An 18,427-nucleotide genomic window follows, 5' to 3' on the forward strand; every position below is an offset into this window, starting at 1 on the left:
AACCTGGATCAGCTCCCAGGCCTCAGTGTTTCAGAACGGGTAGGATGGAGGCGGGAGTGGGGACCGAGTCAGTGACTTACACTGTACGCATTGATAATCAGTTGAATAATATTTTTGGAGTCGCCATGCAGAATCTCCACAGTGGTTCCAGGGATCAACGCTGTAAAATTCTTGGAAAAACAAACAAACAAACAAAGAATTACTTTTTGTGCTGGCTAATTTTACATCAACATGACACAGCCCAGAATCATCAGAGGCGGGAACCCCAGCTGAGAAAATGCCTCCCTAACACTTGGACTGTACACAGCCTGGAGAGCATTTTCTTAATTAGTGATGACGGGAGGGGGGGGCAGCCGACTGTAGGGGGCGCCATCCCTGAGCTGGTGGTCCTGGGTTCTATAAGAAAGCAGGCCAAGCAAGTCATGGGGATCAAGCAGTAAGCAGCCCCCCTCCGTGGCCTCTGCATCAGTTCCTGCCTCCGGGTTCCTGCCTCCAGGAGTGTCTGTCCTGACTTCCTTCTGTGATAGACTGCAGATGTGGAAGCCTAGCCCAAATAAACCCTTTTTCCCATAACTTGCTTTTCATCGTGGTGTTTCATCTCGGCAACAGTAACCCTATCTAAGACACCTTCCGTCCTGGAGTCAACAGTGCACTGTGGACAGGAGTAAGGACAGACTGTGCCCGGCCACTCTCCTATGCCACACGCTGGAGAAGGAGCCATGGGAGAGGCAAGAGAGAGTAGGGTGAGTCCACTCAAGTCGGCTGTGGAGGGGAGCGAAGGGCTGACCGCGAGTGAGTTGCTCACCCTCTGGGACCACCCTGGCCCTCCTGATTCTTTCGCCATCACCGCTGGCAATCCCAGGCTCATTTTCAGATGTAGCAGAGGGGGCCACTTTCCAGGTGTCTAAGGGACACCCTATCTTATCAGTAAGAAGCTAAGATATGAAGGGTATCCTTCTAAGACCTTTTGATACCCATGTGTAGGTTCTGGGACAAAGCCCTTTGTCCTAGCACAACTCCTGAGTGCTGCGCTGACAGCAGGCCAGAGGCCCCTTGGCTCTCAGCTGTACAGGTCTTCCCATTCTGAGAGAGACAAGTCAAGGAGGATGTCTCCCCTGGTGAAACAAAGCCCAATACAGCGCCTGCAATCAGTCCTTCTAAACACGCAGTTTGCAGTGGACAACTTTTAACCCACAATGTTGCACCAAACAAAAAGTAAGTGTCTTTCCATTTCATCATTTAAAACAGGCTCAGTCTCAAAGAAGATCCAGAATTCAAGGAGACACCGTGGCATTTTCACAACTGATAAGGCAGGAGCCTTTGAGACACAATCAAGCGTAAGTTCTTAGGAGATTAAGGGATTCCTGACAACATCCCCTTCACAATGTACAGGATATCAGGGGTGAACTGGGTTTATACTTAGCTCACATGAGCTCTTGCATGGCCAAATAGTTTGTGCGTGCGTGCATGCGTATGCACCCACCCTGAGATCATACACGTAGGGGCCAGAGATTAGACTGATGTCCTCTGTGACTCTCCAAGGAGCTTGAGTGCAACTTGCAGCTCGCTGTGATTACCAGCATGGTGGCCCGAGTGACAGCCAGGAAAAGACTTGTTGGCTTGAACAAGCCCATGGCTCTTTTCTCGGCCACTGACTGCTTTTTGAGAGGGCTACTGTCCTGGGCCACTCCTGGCCTCCCACTCTCTGCAGGAAAACTGAGTTAGCCATGCAGGCTGCCTAGCGTCTGTTCCAGTTTCCTCTATGCAGAATTTCAGTTCATGTTTTTCTTCTCAGCTGGAATAGGCCCCGTGTCTCCAGCCATCTTCTGATAATGACAGTTCATACAATTTTTCTAGGTATTTCTCTGAATTACATTAGATAAAACAGTTCAAACTTCTGGTGAAGACACTCACGGTCATGTGAACATTCTAGAGTCCCCTTAGTCTTATTATCTCCAAGCATAGCTAGAAAGGGATACAGTGTTTGCCTTTGACCCTGTCTACTCCCACTCTAATCACCAACCGGCTTTAAGTCAGAAAGAGCACCCAGATTAGGCCACGCCCCCCATACCTTGTAGAGCATATAGTGGTTCTTCGTCACTGCAAAGATGAGGTTGATGTTGTTCTCCGCCAGCTTCTCCCCAAGCAAGGCAAGTGATGGATAGTCCTAAGGCCAAGGCAAAAGTCAAGACTGCAACAGTTTCAACTGGCTGGACACCACCAGCATGTGACCTGCATGCAGGCAGAACTCCCGGAAGGCATCTATCCCTTGGGTCCCCATTGGGCCCAGTCCCCAAGATCAACAGCGACTCCTGAACTAAGAGGTTATGGGAAGAGACCCTCATAAAAAGGCCCCTCTAGGGTTCACCAGACACTCCCAAAATGTGGGCATGAGGACTGGAGCATCTTTAGGTGTGATCTGTAGCCCCCTTCATCACTTCAGGAGGGATGGGGACCATTACGCCTCCACCTCCTGCCATCTGCCACCAGCACCAATTAGCTTGCCCGCTTCCTATGGGTGCTCCTTGCAGAATTTTCCTTTTCCTGCACCTAACAGTCTAGCCAAATGCCCGCCGATCCTGCTCACGGCTTAGGAAGACGGAGGAGGCCACTGCTCTCTGGAATTGAGCAGTGATGCTGGAAGGTGTGTGTGTGGGGGGGGGTGTCAATCAAAGTGAGGAGAAAGGAGGATAAGAAACAGTTTAACGAGGTCCATGAGGATTTTAAGAGCTATTGGTGGGTACAGTGGTTGCCACTGGGTGAGGTCCCATAGTTACAGGCCAAAATGATGAACAAAACTGGATCCCCAGGATGGAGTAGAACATAGTGAGCACTGAGGACCAAGGAAGAAGTTTCCAGGGACAGGGCGGGCACGGGATGACAGGGAGAGGTAAGGGGAGCCCCCCTAGTCCTCACCATTTGGTTGGATGCGGTGTATTCATTGGCTTCATTCAGGTGACACTGGCCATCGTGTGGCTGAACCAGGCCACCCAGTTTTCCATCCAGCGCGATGTGGGGCACATCATCTGTTGTGAACACCAGCAAGTGCAGAGCATCTTTGCGCCAACCAATCTTTTCCTGAAAGATGGAAGACAGAGGGTGCTGTAGCCTGAACAAATCTGCCCAGGGGCATCATCCAAGACGACAGCAGCTGGCAGCAGGGCTCCAAACCATCCGAACCAGAGGCATGCCCTTCCCGCAGCATGGCCTCTCACTTAGACCCACTCCACAGAGGCACAGATGAGAAATCGCCAAGCTCTGCCCACACAGGCCCACATGCCTAGACACCCACTCCAGCATCACCCTCTTCCCCGGGCCTGACTTCATCCAAAGGCTACATCTCAGGAAGATTCCTTCTCGGGCTCCAGAACAAGCCTGACCCCACCCCGATGTCTTCATCACATGCACTGGCTAACACTGTAGAAGATGATGGTTAAACACTTCAGATCCTGGTAGACAGGAATCATTCAGAGTGAAGCACCAGAAATACCATCTATCCTGGTAGGTGCGAGCTCTCCAGTCCTTCCAGAAATCACTTCAATGCCCAGAGTGCATCAGATGAGCTATTTCTCCCATACTGCTTCACTACGTGGGATTATCTGAGGCTCAGCTAAACACAGAACCACGGCAAGGGAGGGGCTCCATACCTTCATATGCAGCCACTATAGCCACAATATTGTACAAAGACACTCAAGAATTATCATAGGAACTGGGATACACGATCACTCTTTACTATCGGGGAAAGGGCATCTCAGAATGTATTGCTGACTATAGGAAGAATTGAAGCTCTGCCAAGAGTCAGAGATGCTACCCACTAGGTAGGGAACTCACAGAGGTGGGATTCATAGACCCCAAAGGTGAAACGCTGGTGTCCTCTCAACGGCAGATGAGGACTTGAGTACCACCCTCTCACTCATCATCGTCTGAACAGTTATGATGCTGCCTTATCCCACTTAAAAGCAGTATGGGCACAGAAAAATATATCATACTGTCAAACAAAACAAGGAAGAGAAGAGGAAAAGGGGTTCAACAGAGGCCTGGAGACCTGCTGCAGACAAGAGCCGTCACCTAGTGAGGAGTCAGGTTTGTAACCATGTAACTTTTGTCCAATAAGCAGCTACCCATTTCCTGCTGTGGGCCAGATCCCTTGGAAGGTCACAGATCTACAAAAAGCTTATTCTGGCTCTTAAAGATATTCCATTTAAATAAAAATAGCAGCTTCAGGCCGGGCGGTGGTGGCGCACGCCTTTAATCCCAGCACTCAGGAGGCAGAGGCAGGCGGATCTCTGTGAGTTTGAGACCAGCCTGGTCTACAGAGCTAGTTCCAGGACAGGCTCCAAAGCCACAGAGAAACCCTGTCTCGAAAAACCAAAAAAAAAGAAAGAAAGAAAGAAAGAAAGAAAGAAAGAAAGAAAGAAAGAAAGAAAGAAAAAATAGCAGCTTCAACATACCATGAAGGTATTAAGCAAGGCAAATACAATGTTAACGGAAGCCAGGAAGGGGAGGAGGAGGAGGAGGAGGAGGAGGAGGAGGACAAGATGATGATGATGATGATGGGAAGGAGGAAGAGGATGATTATGATGATGATGAGGACATGATGATGATGATCATGATGGGGAGGAGGAGAAGGAAAAGGATGATTATGATGACGATGAGGATAGGATGGGAATGATGATGGGGAGGAGGAGGAGGAAGAGGCTCATGATGACAAGGAGGATAGGATGAGGATGATGATGACGGGGAGGAGGAGGATAAGAGATGACTGTGATGGAGGGCTGAGGTAAAGAAAGCCCTTCCCAATTTGGGTAAAACTCAAGCTGCTCTGGAAGGATGAAGGAGAACCCTTCAAGGAAATGGGAAGAAGAAATAGGGAGGGAGCAGAAAAGGAAACAGGCATTCTAGGCATTGGCAGAAAGACAGAAAAGGGGCACAGCAAAGAGACCCCCACATCTTGGGGAGCTGGAGCCCCCTCATAGCTATACCAGGACAAGCTAGTCATGGGACAGGAGCTGGGACGAGGCTTTTCTTGGTGGGACAGGAAAAAGATGTAGAGCAGCTGCCAGGGTTGTGGTAGGCTCTGACTCCTGGTCTGTTAATTTTCACGTTCTGAAATGTGTATGCATACACTTAAAAAGAGAGAATGCCACAGTACATAAATTATCCCTCAATAAGCCAGACTTTAAAAAGAACCACCAGCTTTAAGAAGTATTTATCTGTCAACTCAGTGATTTTTATTTCACGGGACTCTAGTCACAAAAGTACCACGAAATTATGCATAACCATGTTTGATCGGGAGAAAGGAAAAAAGGGCAAAGACATGAATATCCTAGTAGATGGGAACAGGGATGTGAACTGAGATAGCCCCTCCCCCACACTAGAAATTGTGTTTATAAGAAGTCTGAAATCACTCGGGAGGCAGAGGCAGGCAGATTTCTGTGAGTTCAAGGCCAGCATGGTCTGCAGAGTGAGTTCCTGGACAGGCTTCAAAGCTACAGAGGAAAGAAAACCCTGTCTCAATAAACCAGAATAAAAAAGTCTGAAATTACATTCAGACAATGATGATGGAACAAAGAAGCAGATATCTGTAGTATGATTACCAAGCACGTGAGAAACATAGAATTCTGTTTTAAAAGACCAGGAGACATTAGGGGGAAATGCCGTAATCTGTTTGGAGTTGGATTGAGTAACCTTTTTATTCCCTTTTTTTTTTTTTAAACTACAAGCACTGCATTTGTGAGACTGATCTTTGAATGCTTTGTTCAGGTTTCATTTTTCTCTGGCAGCTTCTCTGTGGTCTGGGGGAGACACAGACAGATGAGGGGTTAGGTTAGCAAGGGTCAGACAACACTGAACTTGGATGTGTGTGCACAGTGAAGGAGACATCTCAGGAAAGAGCCCAGCACACAGCAGTGTTTAATCTACGACTGCTAGATCCCAAAATCAACGTTTGCTGGAAGGAAAGCAGCTGGAACAGGCACCGCTCCACGAATAACAGTAAGTCTATTTCCTCTAAGTGGACTCCTGATCACTAAACGGTGTCAACAGCCTTGGCCCAGAGGTCAGGTCACAGGAATGGGTCAGAACACAGTCAACTCACCCACGTAGGCTGTCAGCTTGCAGACTTAACATGGCAACTCCAGAGTATTTATATTCAAAATAAACTGCCTACTGTCTGGCTGCCCGTAAGGTATTTGTGTTGAAGACTTGCGTTTTGTATTCCATGTTCAAGACGAGGGACAACACTGGGTAGGGAGGTTTTATTCCTCATTTGAAAGGAAGTTACTGAACTATGATACAGAACATCCGAGGGACCTAGAGCCCAACATCTCTGGAAGAGATGAATCTACGTTCAGTCTCTGCTTTGCTCCAACTGTGGAGCCCTATAAGAGCCCCTCGTTTCTCTAAGCCTTTGGGAAACAGAACTGAATCTGCTTGACATGGCTCTTGCTGGGTCTTTCTACACAGGAGATCTGAAAAGTGCTTGGCACATAAAGGAACCTATCATGGGACTCAAGATTATTATTATTCAAGGGCCAGGATTAACCAGTTCACTTTCTCCTCTTTCACTACTTGGTAGTAAAGCCACATAACTGTTACAGGGATGATGAATTATTCCAAAGCAAGTGGTTAGAAAGCCCTGCATTAATTAAGAACCTGCTGCATGCACGTTAAAGTGGGCAAAGTTAAGTTGGCCATGTGGCACACACCTATAATCCCAGCCCTTAAGGTGCTGAAGCAGGATCATGAGTCTGGGGCCAGCCTGGGCAGAGTGAATTTCAGGTCATTCTGAACTACACGGCCAGACTCTGCGTAGTGGCTTAAGAGAGAAATGTCGCCAGAGGTTCGGCTGTTTGCACACCGGGTCCCTATTTGGTGGTACTGTTTGGAGAGGTCCTAGAACCCTTAGAAGGAGCAGCCTTGCTACAGGAAGTACGCTACTGGGGGATGGCTATGAGTGTGTTTAAAGCCTCTCCCCATTTGCAGGTTACTCTCAGCTTCCTGTGTGACAAGATGTGAACAGCCAGCTTCCTGTTTCAGCTGCCTGCCGCCATGCTTCCCCAACCACAGCAGATTCTCTCTCTCCGGAACCATAGCCAATACAAACCCTTCTGCAGGTGGCTTTTGGTCATGGTGTTTACCACAAGGACAGAAAAGGAACCAGGACGCCTGGTCCCAAAGGCTGATGAAAACCTGTGGAAACCAGACCCCTCACAGCACTGCGGCTGGAATTATAAAATGATACAGATATTTTGGGAAAACACCGACAATTCCTTAACACGTTAAACACTATGATCAGACCAGCTAACCTGCTCCAGGTATTAACCCAAAAGAAACAGAAGTATATGTCCATTAAAAAAGACAAGAACATTGATATTCATAGAGCTTTCTGGGAATAGACAAAAACTAGAAACAGCCCAAATCCATGAGCAGGTGAACAGTTAGATATACTGCTGGGTAACGGTGCAATGCTAGACCACAAAGGGATGGATGAGTGGATACATTTGCCAGCAAGGAGGACTCTCAGAATAATGGCACAGAGTCTAACAGGCCAGACAAAAAAGAATAATGTACGGTATATATAAAATTTTAGCAAGTACATCTTATGTGCAGTGAGAGTCAGTTTGTGGTTGCTTGGGGGAGATGCAGAAGGAGAAATGACAGGGGTACAAACTCACGGTCTAAATGATATGTTCATTAGCTTATTGACTGGGGTGGGGGACTTGCATGCCTGCCAAAGCACCCAAGTGGAGGCCAGAGGACAATTTGTGGGGGTCGGTTCTCTCCTCCCACCATTTAAGTGAGACCTAGGGCTCAAACTCAGGTTGTCAGGCTTGGTGGCAAACATCTTTCCTGGATGAGCTATCTCACCAGTCCGATATTATTTTGGATTTGATGATGGTTTCTTGAGTAAATATACATGTCATTTTCTTCAAACGGGGCCAGGTACGGTGGAACATATGTGTGAGTAATCCTAGCACTCAGGAGGCTGAGGGCAGAAGGATTCCAAGTTTGAAGTCACCCTGGGGTACATGTAAGAGACTATTTTAAAACCCAAAGCAAAGAGAAGATAAAAAGTATGCCAGATATACAGTTTCAGGGTATGGTTTATGAATGTTGCTATTTTAAAGACCACACAATATATACAATATATAATATAAAATAAAGAACATTTTTTGGGGGGGGGGTTCGAGACAGGGTTTCTCTGTAGCTTTGGAGCCTGTCCTGGAACTAGCTCTTGTAGACCAGGCTGGTCTCGAACTCCCAGAGATCCACCTGCCTCTGCCTCCCGAGTGCTGGGATTAAAGGGGTGCGCAACCACCGCCAGGCAATAAAGAACATTTTAAAGGCACATATTTTTAAAGGTTTGTTTTGCTCAGAGTGTAGTTTAAACACAACACATTCCAAGGGCATGCCTGTGGCCAGGAGGAGACTAGGAATGTCACACATCGACACTTTTCCTTGGCCGCCACTGCAGGCTTGAAGTTAGGCGGCTGGTAGATCTGGGTCCAGCCCTACAGCTGCTTCGTCTTACCTGTGTGACCTCGAGCGAGGCACTTAATGTTTGACAAATATCAGTGTGCTCATCTATAAGGGGAAGACGACAACTGCTAATAAAACACAGCTGTTGAAAGGCGTAAACAAAACGCCACACAGGGCAGCCAGGGGCGGACCTGCAGCGTGGTAAAGAGGCAGTAACTGTACTCACTGCCAACCACCACCCCTTTCATGGAGCCAAAACCCCCCAGCTATGCCTCGAACTCACAAGCTCACGGCCAGCCACTCTTCCCGTGATATTTATCTCCTTTCTCCTTGTTTGCATTTCCTAATTTTCAAGTTGAATGTTCTCTTTTCGAAAATGATTTTCCAAAGGGTCTACCTTTCAGCTAAACCCTTCTCTAAGTCTAAGTAAAATCAACACGTAAACAAAACTGATGTCATTAAACAGATCAAGGTCAGCCCTCGGATGAAAATGTCAAGGGCGGGCGGAACGGAAGCTCACTGGACTCCGGCAAGAAACCTGGTACCCGGCCAGGACTGCGGTTCACTTGGCTTCTCTGTCTGCTGGTCAGATCTGTATCTAATTCACTGCCGGCCAGCTTTCAGCTTTTAACCTCTCAGTCCACGTTCAGTGTAGGTGACAAGACAAGCAACGGGCCCCCTCCTCACCAGTCCCTACAGTGTGCCGCAGCTCCAGAAAGATGATGGTCGTCTGTACCCTCTTCTCCATCCTAAAACTTCAAGCCTCCTGCTCTCTGCTCTGATCTCACTGTCCCCAAGGAAGGCGGGCTCCTCCCTCCTTGAGACAAAACAGCCCGGTAAATCCCACCCTCTCTGGAGAACATCCCATCAGTCTCTCCCTGGTTCCTTCCCACGTGCTTAAAAATATACTTGTAGCCCAGCGATCATAACCCTTCTGTGACCCTGCTTCTCCAATGGACTCTCACGCCTCATCTCTCTTAAATGTTGCCTCTGTTTCCTCATTCAGTTCCCCATAATCTAACCTCTCTCAGCTGCCCGTAGAAAGGAGAAGTAGGGACTGAGAGTTGGGGACCAGCCCTTCCCAGTCTAAGAAAATAAACAAAAGCTGGCTTCTCCCCAAGGCGCAGACAGACTCGCTGGCTTATTCATCTCCAACAGCTGGCCCCAGAGAGCCTGAGGTCTGGAAGAAGAGACTGGGGTGCAGGGGGCTTGGTTTCTGTATTTTGAGGGCACAGGTCTCTAACCTATGGGGCAAGTTAGTTTCTTGAGGATGGAAGGAGTCGCTCGGTGGCTACAATGTCTGACAAAGGAAAGTGGTCCTTCACATGACAGAGAATAGTTTCCACCCTCCTGTTCCTGGCTCTCCTGAAGGGCAGTAAAGTGGCTACATGGGCAACCAGAGGAAGACACAGAAAGATCTGCTAGACGCCAGTTTAAAGTAAACTGTGCTTAGCAAATAAAATTCGTGTATACGGGAGGAGGTGGTTGTGGTGGACAATCAAAGAAGGGATATTGATGAGACCTGCAGGAAACAGGCTCAAGCCAGCTACTGCGAGTCCAAACCACCAGGGAGTGACTGGGTACGGGAGGCTAGGGAAGCTGCTCGGTGGCAGAGCACCGGCCTAGCATGCATGAGGCCCTGGATTCGATCCAAAATCCTGAAGAGGGCTGGGGAGAAATGAAGGAGGGAAGGGAGAGGAGTGCTGAAGAGGGAGGAGAACTGGGGGAGAGAAACTTTTTTTTTCTGGGGGGGGGTTCCTACACAGGGCCTCACTACGTAGCCCTGGCTGTCCTGGAATTCACTATGTAAACCAGGCTGTCCTGGAACTCAGAGATCTGCCTGTCTCTGCCTCCCAAGGGCTGGAGAAATAGTTCAGAGGTACAACCGTATGCCTAATAGGCACCAGGTCCTGGGTTCAACTCCAGTACAAAACAAAAAAGTACAACAGTTATGCCAGGACTTGCCCAAGGTTCCACAGACCCATTTTGTAAAAAGTTATTTACACATAGGGACCACACAGAGCATGGCAAGTCAGAGGGGCCATTCCCAAGAATGTGTGTTTACGGAAATATGTAAGGAACCCCAGTGAGCATGAGCCAGCCTCTCTCTGGTGCAGGAATCTTTCCTCTGGCATCTGAGCCAATGGGCTCAGAGCCCACACCCACTCTCTGCCTCGTCAGGCAGCTGCTCTGGCACTGAGCAGCAATCCTTGTTAGAAATTCTTCCCTATCAGGAACCCTGGGACTCCAGGCTGCTGCCGCCTGGCTACTCATGTGTCCCCTCCAGCTAGAAGGGCCCTTCCCCTCCTCTGTGATAGGAGAAGTCAGTTAATACAGTCCTCTCAGTATCTCCCCTCAGAGGACAGCGCCACCCACCTACCCATCTCTGCTTTCTTACTATCACCATTTTAAAACAGAGTTTTCATTTTACATGCATGTGTGTCTACCTGGTGTGTGTGTATGTGTACCTCATGCATGCTGGTGCCTGCAGATGTCAGAAGAGGGAGTCAGATCCCCTGGAACTAGAGTTACAGATGGTTCTGAGCTTCCATGTGGACCAGAAGCTAAACCTGTGTCCTCTCCAAGGGCAGGAAGCTCTTATCCCCTAAGCTATCTTTGTAACCCCTCTATACATTTAAAACATAATTTCCAGGGCAGACCTAGTCCACAAAGAGGAAGGTAAGGCTGAGACAGAGGCCTGCAGACCTCTGATTGGGCCCTGCATACACGGCCTGTGTCAAATGCATCTTCCATTAGGGTCACAGTGAACCAAAGGCTCCAGAATCATTCCATAACACTTACTTACATGTGTGAACCACCAGAACATGGCAAATCAGAGGGGCACATTCAAGGATGTCCTGCGGAGAATTTGGTCTGGAAATCTGAGAGAAGACCATGTCTCTCCTATCTTAGGAAACAGGAGGAGGTGCCTGCCTCTGTGTTGGTAGCTCACTGCCCTGGCTCACTAGTGCGGAGACAACACCACATCTCTGTGGAAAGCTACTCAAATGCGGTCCTAGAATAGAGGCCCATCAGCTTCGGTGATGGGCCTCTCCCATCTCAAGATCATTCCTCCAACCATGAAGACGTCCTTAAGCCGGAAGTCAATACTACCCCATAGTCCTAGCTGGCACTGAAGAATCATTCACCCCAAACTTCCCCTCTGCTAAAAACGATCCATTCTTCGAAATGCAGTGTCTGACCATGGCAGTGTCTGACTCCCTGAGAGCCTAGAAGCAGAACTGGTGGGTTTGAGGCCACTTTCAAAACTGGGGCAGATATAGAAGAGCACAAAGCTCTCCCATTTTACAGACAGGAAAGCTGGGGACGTGCTCCATCAGCTTGCTGGCCTTGGGACCACCCAGTGGAAATCCCAAGCACCATCAGTTACAGACCAACTGTGCCTGACGAAAAGCAAAGTCGTGACTCCGCAGAGAAGTAGCAGTATGGCCATCTTAGTTGTCCCACAGGGTTGTGGGTAACCGCAATGGTGCCTTAGGCCAGGCTCTCGTTGGAAGCTCACCCCTCCCACTTCTCTGCTCTTGTGTAATTTCAAAGACGGCACAGGCTCCAATGTCAAAGTTAAGTACATTTAATGCATGCACAGGGATCCACCTGCCAGCTCCGGCCCTGACATTTCTACCTGTGGCAATTTGGAGATGTTACTTAACTTGTCACGATAGGAGACAGTACAATCACTTTCAAAGGGAAGAGTAAAAGAAACCCGTGGAGCTTGGTGCACAGCCCGGGAGAAGTAAAAGGACTGAGCCAGCCTTTAGGGGAGAAAGGCTGTCATTTACCATTGGGTCCTAAGAGGCCCGTTTGCCCAGCTGCTCCTTAGATCTCGTTCTCTCTTTGTCTTCCAAGTAGGGTTAAGTTTAGAGGCAGATCTGTGGCCAACTCAACCTCGCGCCCCTCACTGTACCTCATGGGTACACAGTAAGTACTCAACAGACTTTCAGATTGTCAAGAGAACACTGTACATTAACCTTTCCAGAAGGGGTTGAGAGGAAGAGGGAACAGGTGTGGAGAAGGAAGGGAAGAGATGGGGCGGCTTGTTTGGCCAGATTCCCCAGCAGACCGGAGCTTGAGGACCAAAGCGTCTTAATTGAAACATGGCCCACGGGGGAAATCAAGTTTTCATTGTGGGATTGGCTTCCCGAATGACCAACCACACTGACATTTGGGCCTGCTTCCATCACTCTGTAACAATAAACATGTTCTCCTTAGGAGTTTGTTTTTCCTGCTTCTAACCATACTTTGCCATGGAATATACTTGGGAGAAAAAAAAAATCTGCTCTGTGGTTAATGAGGCCACAGTGTAGAATTTCTTTCCTTGAGGAAAGAAGTCGCCTGTGACTCAGGGTCCAAACATCCACCTCGAGTCCAAAGCCCAGAGAGCACGGCAGGGCATCTCTGGTGCAGACTGGGAAGTAGGGGCCAAGCTGGGCTGAAGGCACTGTAGAATGTAGAATGTAGAACGTTGAACTATACAGATTTTCCATTAGGGGATTAAGGATGTAGCTCAGTGGTAGTGTTGTAGCCTGAGCAAGCAAGACCCGTAGTGATTTCTAGCACTATAGAAAGTACATGAATAAATAAAGTGTTTGTTTTTTTGTAGGAGAGATGCCGATAGGCAATATCAATGACAGACAAATAACGATGATTTCATACGAACCAGTGGAATGCTTATAAAAAGGATGCTTAATTTACCCTCAATTGGATCCCCCAACTCAAATAAAACAGTAGCTGGACATGGTGGTACACGCCTTTAAGGCCAGTGATTAGGAGCAGGGCAAGTGGATTGCTTTGAGTTAAGGGGCCAGCCTGGTCTACATAGTGAGTTTCAGGCAACTTAGGGAAACCCGTCTTTAAAAAACACAAAGCCCTAAGAGCAGGGTCCTTCTCTCAGTTTCTTTCCTTTTCTCTCCACCAGAGCGGCTACTGAGTTGAGAGTATTGCTAATAACCGTACTACCAACTCCACTTCCAAGGGCGGGTATCGCACACTATGGATGCCACGGAGGCAGCAGAGCATGGTGGGAAGGTGGATGAGCGAGGCGCAGGGGGATCTGGGCTATTTCTGAGCTTCCTTCAGGAGCACAGAGACACCTATGAGCACAAGGCACTGTTCCCTCACTGAGTGTGTAAACAAACCTAGCCTGTGCTAGGCAGTGCAAAATGACAGCACCTATAGTGTCTCAAAGAGCAGACACCCCATTCAAGTAATGCCCTGACCTAGTGAGGGCGATCGATCAGGGAAATTTCCCTGATAGACAAACAGTCAAGCTGACATTTGCAACACAAGCGAACCAGGTTGGCCAGGCAAAGAATGGGAAAGCAGTCCAGGGGGCTGGGAGGTCACTCAGTGGGAGAGAGTGCTTGTCCAAGTATGTTTGCAAGTCAGAGGGTCAAGTTCCAGTCTTCCACTTCTGAACCACCCCTGACCACACACGCATGCACACATGCATGCATGCGTGTATACACACACACACACACACACACACACACACACACACACACACACACACACTGATGTTTAAGGAAAGCAGGTTCAGGGAGGGATGGCATTCAAGCATGGGACTTTGGGGCAGGGAAGCCCCACAGTATTGTAATGGGAAGAAGGCAGTTATGCATTTGTTAAAATCTATAGAATGCACAACGAACACCAAGACTGAAGCCTAGCGTAAAATGCACTGTGTGTGTAATGGGTCAACGTCGGCTCTTGAGCTGGAATAAGCAAACCATACTGATGTGGGCTATGGCGATGCAGGAGGCTGGAGGTGGTGGGGCGGAAACAGCTTGATGCAATGAATTCTATTAAGAAGACAGAAAATGAAGAAAAGCTAGGAGTGTCGGGGAGAGGGAGTAAGCAAAGGAAGCAGCGTGTGCAAGAGCCCAGCTGCAGTCGGATAAGTGACTCCAGGCTGCTGCAGTTGGAGTGCAGAAGCCATGAAGGAGGCCGAGGAAACTGATATACTGGCCATTACAGAGGCAAAGCCTCAGGCACCCTGGAGCCACCTGGACTTGCCCCTGGCTGCCTGTCCCTGCCGCAGTCAGTGAGGGGGGCTGCCAGCCATGTGTAGATGCCTCCTATGACGGGAAGGGAGGCAGGCACGTGGCTGGTTTATACAGAGGGTGATGGAGATGAGCTCTTGCCAGTGCTGTTGGTAAAACTGAGCTATTTCCCACCCCTTGTGTGAGAATACCCAGCAGCTGTCAGCTGTAGAACCCCAGCACAGCAAACCACGGGTCACAGACTTTGCAACGTCAAAAAACTAGTGGAGTGATGGGAAATCGTGTATTAAATCACAGTCGAGGGGCCAGTTGAAAACGCTAGCTGCACGAGCCCGGCAACCCAATTTGATCCAGAACCTGAGTTGGCTGTGTTCATCTGTAACACCAGTACCCTGTGGCAAGGCGGGAGGTGGAAACAGCAGAGTCACCCTTTGGCTTCTCTTGACCCGTCTAATTTCTTGTAGGCCTTAGACTTGCGTCATGCTTCCAAACCTTGTTTTGGAAGCTTGCCGGCCCGTTAGCCTGGAGCCTGCAGCACAGAAACAGAGACAAGACCCTAACTCCACACGGCAAAAATGAAATCCTCTGGCCTCCGCACCGTGTTCACACACTCTCCCTACACACACACACACACACGGGGGGGGGGGGTTGGAAGAGAGGGAGGGAGAGAGGCAGGGAGAGATCCAATACTTTTAATAGTTTCCTGAAGACACTGCTGCAAAGGAAAAGCACACAGACTCTGGAACCCACAGCCCTGAGGCCACGTTCACCACCCCACCCACCCCTCATCCTCCTGAGGTCCCGGATGCTTCCTGTTTGGGAAATCAGAAAAACAAGCATAGCTCCAGTCTGAATCACCCATCATACATCAACCAGTACAATTTTAGAATAAGGAATAAGCAACTTAAAGTCAACTTCTAGAAAGTTCTGAGGGAAACAGTAAAACGGATAAAGGGAGAAACCATAATCCTGACCCAGAAAAGGTATAAGAAAATTCAGTTAAAGGCTTGATAAAGCATTAAAGGCAATGATACATTTCAGTTCTGACCCATTTGTACACTGGAAAGAGATGCTGGCGTGAGAGAGACATCACTTAGCTGTGGGTGCAGTAACTGCCTCCGACAGCAATCAAGCAGCTGGCAGAAGCTATCACTAGTAAAAGTAGGGCCTTGTCCTTGCCCTGAATAGAATCCTAAAGAGAAGCGGGTGTTCCTTTAATTTCTTAATTTAATTGCATAAAAACACCTTTGCAAGAAATATACAGCATGCCTTAGAGGTAGATTTTATTTTATTTATTTGGTTTTTCAAGACAGGATTTTTCTGTGTAGCCCTGGCTGTCCTAGAACTTGCTTTGTAGACCAGGCTGGCCTTGAACTCACAGAGGTCCTCCTGCCTCTGTCTCCTAGTGCTGGGACTAAAGGCATGTGCCACCACCGCCCAGTTGAAGGAGCCTCTCAAGACAGCCATGCAGAACCCTGAGTCCCACAGGTTGATAATGAATAATCCAACTCAGGGAAACCAGAGCAAGAAGAACCCGTGATGCTGTGAGTCAGGCCTGTTCTCCGACCGTCACCAACAGCAAAGGTCACCAGAAGCAGAGGAGCGCATGTGCACACAGCAGGGCGGACTGTCCAGGCAACTCTGGCCCTTAGGAAGAGCCAACCAAGTACACAGGGCTCCTTTCTTCCTCTGTTACACCCAGTCGGCAGGACCAAGTTGAAGAGCCTCTAACCTGGGCAAATGGGAGCAGACCCAGTGAACAAAGAAATGCTTGGATGCTGTAAATGGTATCTGAGCAATCCCTGAAATAATGGGGGGACAGGGTCTCTGTGAACACAAAACACAATTGGCTATGAGCGGTGACCACTAAGGGTAAACAATAGACATGGTGTTTAATTTCTTGTTCTTCCCATTACTATGTTTGAAATGCTTCATAATAAAAAATAATATACATTCATTGTAGAAATTTAGATAAATACAAAAATGTAAAAACCTCTCAAAAACATAAAAACAAGATATAATTCTATAACCTAAAAATACTGCCATCATTTTGGCCTGTTTCCAGCATTTTCTTTCCTTTCTCTGTATGTGCACATGCGCACAGATTTGTGTGAAGACCAGAGGACACCTTGAGGGCGTTGGTTCTCTCCTTCCCAGGACAGAGGTGCCTCTATCCACTGGGTAATATCACCAGCCCATTTTTCTTTTATTTGCCAAATAGGATCATTCTAGCAACCCTGGTTTTTAATCTGCCTTCATTAGTCCACTCTTAATTGTCCTTAGGCATTGTTCAAGTTGCTAAAGATTCTGTTTGTTTCGTTGTTTTTTTCTTATGTAGCCCTGTTATGTAGCCCTGGCTGGCTGGAACTCACTTTGTAGACTAGGCTGGCCTTAAACTCAGAGAGATAAGTCAGCCTCTCCCTCTTGAGTGCTAGGATTATAAGCATACCCCTCAAGCTGCTAAAGATTTTTAGTACGATTTTGCTGCCTAGTCATTTACCAAAAGCTAGCCTATTATCTAGTCCTAATACTTTTGCTACAATAAGAAAAATCAATAATAAACCAGGAAAAGTGACATTATAAATTAGGCAATTTCAAGTGATAAAGAAATGTGTTAACACACGTCTAAATGTAACTCCACAGCACAGACGTGAAGAGAAAGTAAAGAGAGAAACTGGCAATTTGAAAACAGCAGAATTCTAAACAATGATTAACTTTCCCTGTAGCAAAGGCCATGATGAAACAGGTCTAAGGCTGACGCAGCTCACACGGTGCCTCTCAGTCAATTGATAACTCACCAGGTTCAAAGAGTAAGTTCAGGAAATCTGCTGGAAGCCTCTGAAACCCCAAACTTCAAAGGGTGAACTATTGCATCCATTGGGATGACAAAGGAGGATTATGCAGACACAGGTTGGACTCTGGTCTCTCTCGGGACCAGTCACCAACAGTCCCAGCACTTGCTCTATCTTCATCTTCATCTATTGCCAGGCCTGACTTGCAGCTGAGGTTTTTTCCCCACCCCATCACCCCATACAGTTTTTAAAGATGACTTCCTCCAAAAGAAAATCTACCAAATTCTCTGGGTAAGGAGGTGAGGGCAATCTTACTTTTTTTTTCCCCTGCATTATTTTTCCCCTAACAAAATGCTAAATTTGGCTGAATGTCTGTGAAGACAATGCCTCTCTGATCAAAATCAGAATGTTGGTTAAAAAAAAAAGTGGGGGAGTACAATCCATAAACTATTTCACGACACGTGGAAGATTCAGAGATGACTCAGAAGATTCCATCTGGCCTTCAGATTACAAAAAGTAAAACAAAAACAAAACACACCAGGGACCACGACCTCTGAATTAGCCCTTATGCTACTGGCCAGCAGCCACCCGATGGTGCGCCACTGCGATCTCCCACTCTGAAGGAGCCCCCAGGTCTTCTCCATGGCATAGGCAGAGACTGCTGTTTTCTATGTCTTTTCCCTCCTCTTGGCCATCTCTGTCGCTGTTTGGGGATCTTATTTCAGAAATGACAACAGTGGGCTTTGCTCTTATCCATTTCTAAGGATTACAGGGGAAAGTGAATACAGGACAAGCCCAGCAAACACACCCAGAAACCCAAGATCACCTGCAGATCACCAAGGAAGCAAGCAGCAGCCACCGTGTGTGGCTTCAAAGCTAGGTTTTAACCTCTTCTCTTCTCCAGACCTCCCAAATGTCTAAGAGTTCCTACCACTATCACTCCACCGCTGATGAACCCCACCACTCCACCGCTGTTGAACCCCACCACTCCACCGCTGATGAACCCCACCACTCCACAGCTGATGAACCCCACCACTCCACAGCTGGTGAACCCCACCACTCCACCGCTGATGAATCCCACCACTCCACAGCTGATGAACCCCACCACTCCACAGCTGGTGAACCCCACCACTGATG

General features: G+C 48.1%; 1 protein-coding gene across 1 annotated transcript in view; it reads right to left on the reverse strand.

Moving 5' to 3' along the window:
* Itgb5 (integrin subunit beta 5) overlaps positions 1–18,427 on the reverse strand; it is a 107,985-nt gene that overhangs the window by 42,785 nt on the left and 46,773 nt on the right. Inside the window, exons 6-8 of the mRNA XM_075965429.1 lie at positions 2,917–3,078; positions 2,072–2,167; positions 81–170 (exon numbers count right to left, since the gene is read on the reverse strand). Of these exons, the coding sequence (XP_075821544.1) occupies positions 81–170; positions 2,072–2,167; positions 2,917–3,078 (348 nt within the window). The remainder of the gene's footprint in view (positions 1–80; positions 171–2,071; positions 2,168–2,916; positions 3,079–18,427) is intronic.

Source organism: Microtus pennsylvanicus, chromosome 1 (genome assembly GCF_037038515.1).
Source record: "Microtus pennsylvanicus isolate mMicPen1 chromosome 1, mMicPen1.hap1, whole genome shotgun sequence".
Taxonomy (NCBI): Eukaryota; Metazoa; Chordata; class Mammalia; order Rodentia; family Cricetidae; genus Microtus; species Microtus pennsylvanicus.